Here is a 12665-nt window from a genome sequence, read left to right as displayed (position 1 = left end):
GTTGTAATTGTTGTTGTGTGTTTAGGAATGTGATTGGTATATATAAATATATGTATATTTAGATATATGTACGTATAAATTATAGTATGTAACCTTTTCTTGTAACTCTTTTTCTAGGCAGTTGTTTTTGTCAATTTCTAAATTTCAAAATTTCAAAATTTCGGATTAGGTTTTTCTAGGTCTATATTTGTTTTCGGTTTTCGGCGTTTGTCGCTGAGCCTAAGAGAAGCACATCACAATATGGATATGCCACTAATTAACCCACAAAGCTGATTTCACAACAACAACAACAATACTGAAGAAACAAACAACGAAAGACACAATTTGTGATGTGATGAGTGTTGTGTGATGTGAACTCAGCTTTTGTGGGATATTTCTTTCTTGACAACAACTCACGATATGTTACGAGTATTATACTTGACTAAACCAAAGCAAAAAAAAAAAAAATACAATAAAATAAACATACTGAAACTAGCATTTAAATTAATTTTTGGCACATTTCGTAGCAGAAAAAAAAAGAAAGGGAAAATCAAAATGAAAAGACATTTTGCAAACGTTGGAAAAGTTTGCTTTAGAAAAGTTCTTATATCGGGGGTTGTCTCTCTCTGTCTCTCTGTCTCTCTGTCTCTCTCTTTCCCTAGAGTCGCGTTCAATCCTCCCAGCTGCTGGTGCGTGTCTGCGGATCAATCGACGGCGAATACGATTTGTATGTGTCGGAGGCACGCTTATGCTTCACCGTGCAGAACAACAGCATCGATGTGATCAGGCCAAAGAGCTGCACAAACGCAATGCCCAAGCCAATTGCTCCCACCACATTCAGCTGGCCGTTGAACCAACTTTGCAGCGAATGAGCACAGCCCTTGTCCCACCACAGCGATGGATTCTCCGATCTGCCGCAATCCACGCGCAGAACTCCATCACCCGATCCCTCGGTGAGCAGCTGGCGTTGATCGTAGAGCTGGCGGCAACAGGAGTCGGGCACCCAACGTTTGCCACTCCACGATTGAATGTCGTACCAATCCTCATACGAAGAGACGCCGCAGCATTCAAACTACATAAAGGAGACAACTCTGATCAGCTACTCTCTATCGCTCTTTGAATGACAAAGCGCCATCTATGTGTGAAACTTACCGACTGCTGCACGCTGTCCCAAATGGCGGCAACAGAGGGCGCCACCAGCGAACCACGATCGCTGGCATTATAATGACGCTCAATGCCAAAGCGCAGTTCGTTGGCCAACGTTCGGCCCAGACCACCGCGAAAGAGGAAGGCTATTGAACCCACAAGGAACTCGCTCATGAACAGCATCACAATCAGCATAAAGTACTGAAAAAGTAGGAAGAAAAGAAGTATTATAAATAAACCTTGGAGTACAGATCAAATTTGTAATACATCATGTTTTTATCTTGAATTTAAAAAATATATGAAACATAATATATTCAAATTAAGTATTATTAAATTTTATCTTTCAATTAAACTTTTACACTAACTAAATTGATATTTTCAAATTAAGTTTCGGCAATATCAATTTGAATGTAATCTGGTGTTTATACGATAATCTCTTAAATTTCTATTAGAATTTTCAATTATATTTAAAGAAAATAAAGTCATATACATACATATATGTATATAATATATTACTTTTCATATTATGTTTCAATTTTCATTTAAAACTCAAACAAAGGCTTTAACCTAAATTTTCAATTAAATCTTTCAAACAAATTCGGTAATAGACTAAATTGATATTTACATAATAATTTGCATTGCAATTTAAATGTAATGTGCTTTTTATACGTTGAATTCCAATTATTACTACAAATTTGATGAAACCTTAAAATGCATAATGCTGCAATTTTTATATACAAAAAAGAACTTGTTTAACTTCAATTAGAATTTCAAATTATATAATATTTAATGAAAATATAGAAAACAAAATAAATTCATATCGAATTTTTTTTAATTAAATTGCATGTAAGAGTTGTAATTTACTTTATATGGCAACACAATTTAAATTTGAATTTATTTTATTATACATATTTGCATTTAAAAGGTAAATTAAGTTTTATATGAAAACACAATTTAAATATGAATTTATTTTATTGTATATTATTACTTAAAAATTGTATGAACTCTTTAAATGCATAATGTTGCAATTTTTATATGAAATAAAACTTTTTTAACTCGAATTAAAATTTTAAATTGTATATAAAGTAAACATGAGAAACAAAATAAATTCATATCGAAATTTGTATCTTATAAAGTTCTGTATTAAATTGAATTTATATTTAAACAAGTAAGAAAGTTACAGTCGAGTGTGCTCGACTGTGAGATACCCGCTACCCACTTTCAATAAAGGCAAAATATTGCGGTATCATTTTCAAAATATACCAAAAATACTAAAAATATACCAAATGGTATGTTTGGTATATCGATATAGTACACCATTCAAAATATACCATAGACGGCACAATATACCAGATTGTTAGCCAAAGCAACTCAGACCCCTAGTAAGTAGGCGTTTTTGCCCATACAATTTTTATCTGATCGCAACCAAATTCTCAGAAATCATAACCACTATAGTTATTATTGTATATACCAAAATTCGCAACTCTAGCTTTAAAATTACGCTTGTTATTCGATTTTTTTGATTTGCGGGGGCGGAAGTGGGCGTGGCAAAAATTTGAAACAAACTTGATCTGCGTGCAAACATAACAAATGCTGTCGAAAAAAAATTATAGCTCTATCTCTTATAGTCTCTGAGATCCAGTGTTTCATACGGACGGACGGATAGACAGACAGACAGACATGGCTAGATCGTCTCGGCTGTTGACACTGATCAAGAATATATATACTTTATAGGGTCGGAGATGCCTCGTTCTACCTGTTACATACATTTCCTGTCGGCACAAAGTTATAATACCCTTCTACCCTATGGGTAGCGGGTATAATGAGAAACAAATTAAATTCATATCGAAATTTGTATCTTATAAAATTGTAAATTAAATTGAATTTATATTTAAATTAATTTTGTTACTCGTATATGTTTTTCTCCGTGCACTTACCAGTACTAAGAGACAACGCGATTGAACCCAGGCACCGCAGCAGCCAAAGAAGCTGACCACAAATCCAATGCCGCCGATGCACATGAAGATGGTGTCCGCACTGAGGCCCGCATGTTGTGGCAGCAACGTTGCGTAGCCCTCGTAGCTGAGACGCAGCCAGAGACCGGCGCCCAGAAAAGCGCAACTGCAAAGCTGCAATCGGAGAACACAACAAAATAAATGAGAACAGCAATAATAGCATAACAGATGAACGAAAGCTGACTGCTACACACAGCACACACTGATCGATGTGGCAATAGACGGAGAAAAGCTGACAGCTGCAAGACAAACGGAAGTGCTTAACTGAAAGCGTCAATGCATCGATTTGATACCCTGTAATCTTGACTGCAATTAAGTAATTATTTTGATGGAGAAGCATGTTATGCAACACAGCAGCAAGCAGCAGCAACACGATTATCACCAGCCATAACTATTGCAATAAAGCTTAGAAGTGCCAGACGTAATGATCGATAGTTTGTGGTTTTCGTTGCAATTTTTCGGAAAAGTTGATCTATACCCTGAATTTTCAAGTCATTTGGAATAAAAATGTTTCATTAATCGTAAATCGGTTTAACGTTTTACGTTTTACGTAGATAATCATTATTTAAGTCTTGCATTGCATTTTATGCAATTGCAATTGGAAAGTGTGCAAAGCGACGTCTATATTAAATATAATGGCTTTCATTGAGCGAGAAGGTAATAAATTTTCATAGTGCAATGCTGTCATGCAATACAATCTAGTTAAAAATGGGCATAACATGGGATAGCATGGAATGCATTCTATCTATTCTACTGAGAGCGACTTAATTCTGACACAATTTCGAGGGGAACTATGACAATTTTTTGTAATGATAACATATGTAACATACATATGTTGCATATTTAAGCCTAATCTTGATATAGTGAATATATGAATTGTAATGTTTTTAAAGAGTCAGTGATGGCAGTTTAACTAGATTAGTTTGTATATGGTATATATGTAAGTATACTGAATACATTTATGAAGTATAACTAGACTTGGTTATGACCAACTCTTAGTATATAGTGTATATATATACTGCATTAGTGTAAAGTATACAAATATACTGTATAAATTTCTGTAGTATATCTAGAGTTGTTCATATATATACTGTATCAGTATACAGTATATAAATGTAATGTATAAAATTCCTCGCATACTGTATTAGTTTATATATAGTATAGAAATATACTGAATAAATATACGTAATACAACTAGAGTTGTTCATATACTGAATTAGTATGTAAAAATACTGAATGAACTAGAATTGATCGGATACTGTATTAGTATAAAGTATATAAATATACTGTATACATTCATTTAGTATAACTAGATTCATTTCATACACTATATTAGTATACAGTATATAAATATACAGTATAAACTAGATTTTATTACATACTGCATTAGTGTATAGTATATTAATACAAACACTAATACAGTAAGTGTGTAGTACATAAATATACTGTGTAAATTATGTATGACTAGTATGACTAGACTTCTTCATATTCTTTATTAGTATACAGTATATAAATATACTGAATGAACTGGAATTGCTTGCATACTGTATATGTGTATATATGTAGAATAGAAATATACTGAATAAATTTCTTTAGTATAACTAGAGTTATTCATATACTGTATTAGTATGTAAATATACTGAAAGAACTAGAATTGCTCGGATACTGTATTAGTATTAGTGTATAGTATATTAATATACTGTATTAGTGTGTAGTCCATAAATATACTGTGTAAATTTACATAGTACGACTAGACTTCTTCATATTCTTTATCAGTATACAGTATATAAATATACTGAATGAACTGGAATTGCCAGCAGAGTATATAAATATACTTCAGTATCAAATGATATCAATATACTATAATCATTTATAAAGTATATAAATTTAGTTATGTGGTTTTGCTTTAGTTGGCATCAATTTGCGATATTATTCCAGGAAAATTCCTTAAAGCGATTTTAATAAAAACTAGACAAATTCTTATTGAATAGCTTATTCAGTAAACTCAACGATAATCACAGCGAGAGACTTAACTAGCGGTTAGCTAAGCAGCTTAAAGTCTGTAAGTCTTGGCAAATTGAGCAGCGATTAACCGATAACCGATAACCGATTAACAATGATTGTTGCATGAAAGCATCAGCTCGAGACTTGTGGAAGCTGTCATGGGAAACTGAAGTGGCTTGGCTGCTGATGAAGTCTGCAACGTTTTGTGGCACACAACAAAAGATGCTTGACAAGGGGCAGATAAAGAGGAGGAGTGCGGAGAGGGAAGCGGAGAGGCGAGAGGCGAGAGGAAGACGGACACGTAAAGAGAGACAATGAGGCAACTTCGACGTTTCCGTTGCAGACGAAGGCTGAGAACTTTTTGCCGGCGTCGCATCGATTTGCTATTGTTGTGATTATGTGTGTGTGTGTGTGTGTGTTGTTGCAGCATATCCGCCCATGCGGGGCATGCAACAGCTGTGTGCGGCGTGGCATCTCCGTATCTGTAGCTGTAGCTGTAACTGAAACTGTATCTGTATCTGTAACTCACCCAAAGTATGATATTGAGCCAGCAAAAGGTGCGGCGGATGCATGTGTAGCCGGCGTTGCCCATCTGCAAATAGAGTGAGAAAGAGTGAGAGAGATAGAGAGATAGTGTTTAAAAAAGAGAGAGAGAGGGAAGGGGAGAAATGTTGAGCAAAGAGACGACGATAAATCATGAGAGCAACAGGCGACTGGCGACGCGACGCGACGTTGCGCTGCATTCATTAGATACATTTGTATCTATTAAATGCGCGCATTTTCGGAAATCACACACACACACACACACACATACATTCATAAAAAACACACACTCACACAGTCGTCGAAATAAATTCAAATTCATAAATTTCAACAAATTAGTTTCATCTTTTTTTTTTATTTTTCGTTTGTGTTTTTTGTTTTATTTTTCCAAAGCATTTCCTTTGCTGCTCGATGTAACTGGATAACTATGCTAGCCAGCGGGGAGTATAAATATATATATTACTACTACTATATAGTATATATATATATGTGTGTATCTGTATCTGTACAGTTGGGCAATTGGCTAGCCGCAGAAATTGCAGCTGCTGCATATTTTCTGTATAGTTTAATAAATTTACGACTCGCCAAAAGCGACAACGCAACTGCGATTATTATTATTATGAAATTCTCGAGCGGCTCAAATTACCCCAACGAATGGAAGTGCGAGCGAGAGAGAGAGAGATAGAGAGAGATAGGAAGAGTGAGAGAGAAGAAGCGTCTAACTATGTAACTAGCAAGAAATTTGACTTGACTTGTTCTAGCTTTGACTCGCTTTACCCTTAAAAGTGCCGTAGGTCAGTCAAAACACAACACAACAGTTGACCCCAAATACAATTGACTCGCTTGCTTGGCTTTCATTAGATTTGCTCTGACACGATCTGTCAGCGTGATACCCTGTAAATTGAACTCAAGGTATACTAGACTACGAAGTTTTGACTTTCCACTGAACCTTCTAAAACCCAATTTTTCTCTAAAATGAATATTAAAATGGTAAACCAAACATTTTAATATTAAGTTCAGCATTCAAAATGATTCAAAATGATTTTTTATATAATTGAAAAAATATGATATTTCCATTTATGTAAGATTTCAAATGTATTCCTATTACTTCTTCATGTCATTATTAAATATTTCAAAACTAAAGTTTTAGCCATGTTTCGTATTTTCAAAATAAAGTTTTGAAGTTTAAACTAAACAAACTAGTTTCGTATTTACAAAATTTTTAGCTCTTTAAAATGATTATTTAGAAAACTTCAGATTTATTTAAGTCATTATTAACATACAATATTTTTTAATCTCTTCCTGTATTTACAATTTATTCCTATTGATTCTTCTTTTCACTATTCAATATACTAAAGTTTTAGCCATGTTTTGTATTTTCCAACTGAAGTTTTAAGTTTTTAAATTAGGTTTTTTCGTATTTTCGAAATTTTACTAATTTCTTTATGATAAAGAGGAACTATGACAATTTCTTATAATGATTGGCAAACTATGTCGTATACTTAATTTAATTTAGCCCAGTATTTTCGTATTTTCAAAATTGACTTAATGTCTTCATTTAGCTATTTCGAAAAGTTTCAGATTTACTTTAAGTTATCAATTTAATTTTATTTTTAATTAAAGCTTTATTAAATATATATTTTACTTTACTTATTTTACTTATTTTAAATATATATATTTTTTCTATAAATTTGAAATTTGTTCGTAGCCTGGCATCCCTTACTTTCAACTGGCTTAAGTAAATCACAGGGTATGTCAATTTTGAGACGCTGTCCAAATTGACATGCGACTTTTCATGGCTTTTGTGCCATGTGAAAGAAAAGTTGCAAAAATCTATGTAAATTATGAATATGTCGTGAACACACGCTATGTGACAGTCAACAGGTTGTCTCTCGTGTTTTTTCATTTTCTGCAAATTTATGCACCTCTGTATATATGGAAAAAAAACCAAAAAAACACCTTGTAGTAAACATGAAAATCTATTGTTTGTTATGAGAACAGCGTATCAAAGTTGCAGAAAAAAGGTAATTAATTAAAATAAACTAAATTTGAATAAAATCTATAAAACTGTTTACAACTTTATGTACTTTAAAGGTATCTAAGGAAAGTAATTGAATGCTTGTTGACTGATCAAATTTCACTCTGCTATCAAATTCATTTGCAGCTGTGCAAAAACAAAAACATTTGCCAATAAATCAACAGTTTATAGCATATTTGGTTATTTATTTTTATTGATTATTTGTGAAGTGAAAGTTATCAGAAAGAAAAACACATGTAATTTATGTTGAGGATACGCGCATGTAAATAATGCACAGCTGGCAGCTTGTGTCAGTCATGCAGCTCACACACATATAGGCAGACAAAAGCTCAGCTGCATGGCACAACTTCAAAGAGCAAGAGAGAGAAGGAGAGAGAGCAAGAGCAAGAGCAAGAAGTTGTTGGAGTTTAATGGAGAGCACGCGCCAAAAGCTTCAGCGAAACGATCCTCGTGATAAGTTTAACCCTGATGTTGATCATCATCATCGTAATGATAATGATGATGATGATGATGATGGAGATGATGAAGCGCTGCTAAAATAATAATGAAATAGTTGCAAAATAACTGCGCTCAACCCTGGGGGCTGTGCTCGAGGCTCGCCAAGTGCGAACAATTGCCCAGCAACGGCGACGGCAACAACTAAAACAGCAACAACAACCACAACAACAACAACGAGAGCAGCAACAACAACAACAGCAGCAACAACTACAACTATAACAACAACTGTCGCTCGCTTATTTTCCAATTTAACTCAATAACGCGACGAACTTAATGCCATTTGGCGCTGGAAATTTGCGATTTACTTACGGGCCACGCCCACACACCCGCCTACCGAAACTACTATGTGTGTGAGTGTGTGTGTGTAAGCTGCGTGTGCATGTATGTGTGTGTGCGGATGTGCGAGAGTGATTTATGTATGTGTGCGCAGGGAAATTGCCCATTTGCCCAAATGCCCAGCACATTGTAGGGTTAAGCATAAAATAAAACTGTTTGTTGCGGCGAGGGGAGCGAAGGGGTGGAAAGGGAAACGAAGATCAGCGAGAGAAGCGAAGCTCAAGCTGAGGAAGTGCTGATCTTCGTTGCTGTTGCTGTTGCTGTTGTTGTACTTGTTGCTAGTTGTTATTTCTTCTACTTGTTGCTGCTGCTGCTGCTGCTGCTGTTCATCTGGCCCGTTTTATTTTTTTATTTTTTCCTTTTCATTGCCAACAGTTGTCGGTTGTTGGCCAAAAGACAACATTTGCCGCTTTTCACTGACGCTTGACCAAACGCCAAATGCTGACGTTATACCCGTCAGCCTTATATTTCACATTGGGTATGCTGACTTTATGGCAAAAGTCGCAATCACTTTAAATTGCCATCAGTCTGTCTGTCTGTCTGTCCGTCCGCTGGCTTAAACAATTCTAACTTGGCAATTTTAATAGCTATAGCTACTAAATTTACTGATAAAAGATGTTTAATCAGTACTATATAGAATCGAATAGCTTTAAATTACCATTCGTGTGTCTATCTGTCTGTCTGTCTGTCTGTCCGCTGGCTTAATCACTTATAACTGAAATATTCTAAGAGCGAGAGCTACCAAATTTGCAGACTGTACTCTTTTATGATAATAAGATTATTCAATACTAAATATATATAGTATTCTCATCATTCAGTGCTATATAGAATTTAATCACTTACAATTGTCATCCGGCTGTCTGTCTGTCTGTCTGTCCGCTGGCTTAATCACTTATAACTCAACTATTTTAAGAGCGAAAGCTACCAAAATTTCTGATTGCACTCTTCTATGATAACAAGATTATTAAGTATTAAATAGAATTAGATCCCTTTGAATTGTCATCCGTCTGTCTGTCTGTCCGCTCTTTTAAACACTTCTAACTTGACAATTTAAACAGCTATAGCTACTAAATTTACTAATAGTACTCTTCTAAGATAGAAAGATTATTAATCAGTACTATATAGAATCGAATAGCTTTAAATTACCATCTGTCTGTCTGTCTGTCTGTCCGCTGGCTTAATCACTTATAACTCAACTATTTTAAGAGCGAAAGCTACCAAAATTTCTGATTGCACTCTTCTATGATAACAAGATTATTAAGTATTAAATAGAATTAGATCCCTTTGAATTGTCATCCGTCTGTCTGTCTGTCCGCTCTTTTAAACACTTCTAACTTGACAATTTTAACAGCTATAGCTACTAAATTTACTAATAGTACTCTTCTAAGATAGAAAGATTACTAATCAGTACTATATAGAATCGAATAGCTTTAAATTACCATCCGTCTGTCTGTCTGTCCGCTGGCTTAAAAACTTCTTACTCAATAATGATGGCAGCTAGAGCTACCAAATTTGCAGACTGTACTCTGTTATTATAATAAGATTATTCAATACTAAATATATAGTATAGTATTCTCATCATTCAGTGCTATATAGAATCGAATCACTTACAATTGTCATCCGTCTGTCTGTCTGTCCACTGGCGTAAACCCTTCTAACTGAGCACTGACAACACCAAGAGCTACCAAATTTGATGATAATACTCTTTTATGATCTTTACATCTTACACGTACTTTAAAAGTATGCCACGCCCACCGTCACCGCCTTAAAAGGTAATTAAAAAGCTACAGCATTGGGTCAAGCATACTTGAGCATATTCAATGAAAATTCTTAGTCATTAAACAGCTAAAAGCTGCCAAATAGCGTTAATTTGTTGGCTTCATAAGAATATTACAAATTTGTATAATCTTCTCTTATTGATCATATAAGCAGTTGTTATTGCAATAAACTGATTTTGACGATAATTTAGTCATTTCTTGTGACATTATCTTAGGAAAACTTCTTTTAAAAGTGTTGCTATTTTTAAGATAATGATATGCTAGAGTATTGCTGTTACACTTTTCTTTCCCAGAACTAAACTAAATCCTTTGCTTGTCAAGTATGATCAGCTTTAAGCCTGTTGCTTTTGTTTCACTTCGTGGTGATCGTGTACTTTATTTTTAGCTTATCTATCCGGGTAGCTTAAAGTCAAGCACACTGGATGCACTGCTTTCTTTACTTGTTGCTTACAAAGTGTCGCGTTTACGAAAAGTTTTCTCTTTTTTCGCTGTCTAGCCGAAGAGGAGAGTTGGGGTCGCCATCGCCATCGTCAGGCAGCCAATCTATGTCTCTGTCTCCCGCTTCCCCTTACCTGCCTGCCTCCCTCTGTCAGCTTGCCAATAATCCCCATCTCCTCCTCTCTCTCACTTACTCTCTGTGTTTTTCTTTCTCTATGTCTTGCTGTCCCTGTCAACCAACCTCCCCCTTTGGCAAGCTGTGTGCTGTCCATTGCGGCATTTCTTTTCAGTTGCAAATTACTTCAAGTTGTGATTGTTGTGGTTGTTGTTGTTGTTGTTGTTGCTTGGAATCTGGTTTTGTGCGCTTGTCGCTGTTGTTGTTGTTGCTGTTGCTTCTGTCAATAAACTGCAAAGCTGTTGTTTTGTTATTGTTGTACAATATACATATATACACAATATATCATCGTATACAATCTACTCTCGTATACTTATCCCTCTATAGGAACAAGCGTAGATCAAACAACAACAACAACAACTTCAGACTGTTCATAGTCTTTCAATATGTGTTATTAAAGCGCTAATTAAATTCGTGTAATCAAGTAAACAACAAAATAGCAGTTCAACAAACTAACTCAACTAATTTTTTTGCGTATGTATTTAAATGAAATTTAAAATTCATTTCAGCATTGTCAATCTATTGCTTTATATTTTTGTATTATACCCGATCAGGTTTGTGAATTATGATCTAAAACAAGCTTAAGATCAATGTTTATATAACTTTTATTCTCTTAGAATCGAGTATAGCTTCTGAATAACTGATCTTTTGACATTTCAAAATGAATTTATGCTTTATAATTTATTATAATGATATGTATTTTATCATATTGTTTCTTATTTTATAACCCATTTAAATTATATATATTTTTTCATATTGTTTCTATATCTCCTCATTTTGAAACCTATTTAAATGATATTTAATTTATCACTTTGTTTCTTTATCCTCATTTTATAACCTCTTTAAATTATATATATATATTATTTATCATATTGTTTCTATATCCTTTATGTATATATTTGAAATTTTGTTTTACATTTCATTTCTGATGGACTTTACCATGTTTTATTTGATTTTATTTTCTATACTTATATTATGCTTTTCTTGAATAAATGTACTCAATATTTATTCAATTGATGATCTTAATTTTCTTTTGGTAATTACTATTTTTATGCTCTATGCTCTTATCATGCATTACTTATGATTTATTTCATTGATAATTTTCTTAGTTTTCTACTGATCATGCACATACATTGGCAATTTGCTCGAGCTCCTCTGGGGGGCTGTAACACTAGGCGTATCCTTAATGTGTATTGCTCTTGTTTTTATATTGCTTCACACACTCTTTTGACTCTTTTGACGGCGACACATTCAAAAAACAAAAAAAGCACAAAAATTCGTATATTTTACAAGAATATTCGAATCGTATTTTATATTCAATTTATATTCAAAATTCGTTTGTTTTTCTATAATATTTTGTTTTGTTGTTTTCAAATTTGAATTTGAAATTGAATTAGATTTTTTCTGGGGCTCGTCGCGTGGTGTTTTTGTTCTATGCGTTCGCAGCGGCTGTTCAAAATAAACTGAAAACCAAAAACTGAAAATTCTCCGCAGTCGACGTTAAAAAATAGTCAAGAAAACGCCGAATCGCGATTCGTGCCGAGCCGAGCCGAACACGAGAGGCAACAACGTTGTCGTTGTCGTTGTCGTTGTGATTGCTGCTGTCGTTGTGATTGCTGTTGCTGCGGTTGCTGTTGTCATTGTTGTTGCTGTCGTCTGCATGCAGCTGCTGCCACAACATGTTGCGACTTGCAATCTCGCTCTCTCGCAGCCAC

At 34.3% G+C, this 12665-nt stretch overlaps 1 protein-coding gene across 1 annotated transcript; it reads right to left on the bottom strand.

Annotated features, from left to right (window-relative positions):
- Window positions 1-92: 92 nt before the first annotated feature.
- On the bottom strand, window positions 93-12423 carry LOC132796694 (tetraspanin-9). The gene is made up of 5 exons (XM_060807949.1): window positions 12083-12423; window positions 5674-5736; window positions 3063-3254; window positions 1132-1326; window positions 93-1051 (listed from the first exon to the last, which is right to left on the bottom strand). The coding sequence occupies exons 2-5, from the start codon at window positions 5734-5736 to the stop codon at window positions 650-652; spliced, it is 852 nt and encodes a 283-aa protein (XP_060663932.1). The 5' UTR covers window positions 12083-12423; the 3' UTR covers window positions 93-649.
- Between the last annotated feature and the right edge of the window lie 242 nt (window positions 12424-12665).

This window comes from Drosophila nasuta, chromosome X (genome assembly GCF_023558535.2).
Source record: "Drosophila nasuta strain 15112-1781.00 chromosome X, ASM2355853v1, whole genome shotgun sequence".
NCBI lineage: Eukaryota > Metazoa > Arthropoda > Insecta > Diptera > Drosophilidae > Drosophila > Drosophila nasuta.
This window is presented reverse-complemented; position numbering and strand designations above follow the sequence as displayed.

Bases quoted from the DNA above. Each gene is read 5' to 3' on its own strand.
- LOC132796694 (XM_060807949.1), bottom strand. From the start codon at position 5,736: ATGGGCAACGCCGGCTACACATGCATCCGCCGCACCTTTTGCTGGCTC. The intron at 3,255-5,673 runs GTGAGTTACAGA...CTCCGATTGCAG, and splicing joins GGCTCAATATCATACTTTGG to CTTTGCAGTTGCGCTTTTCT. The intron at 1,052-1,131 runs GTAAGTTTCACA...TCCTTTATGTAG, and splicing joins GGGACAGCGTGCAGCAGTCG to TTTGAATGCTGCGGCGTCTC.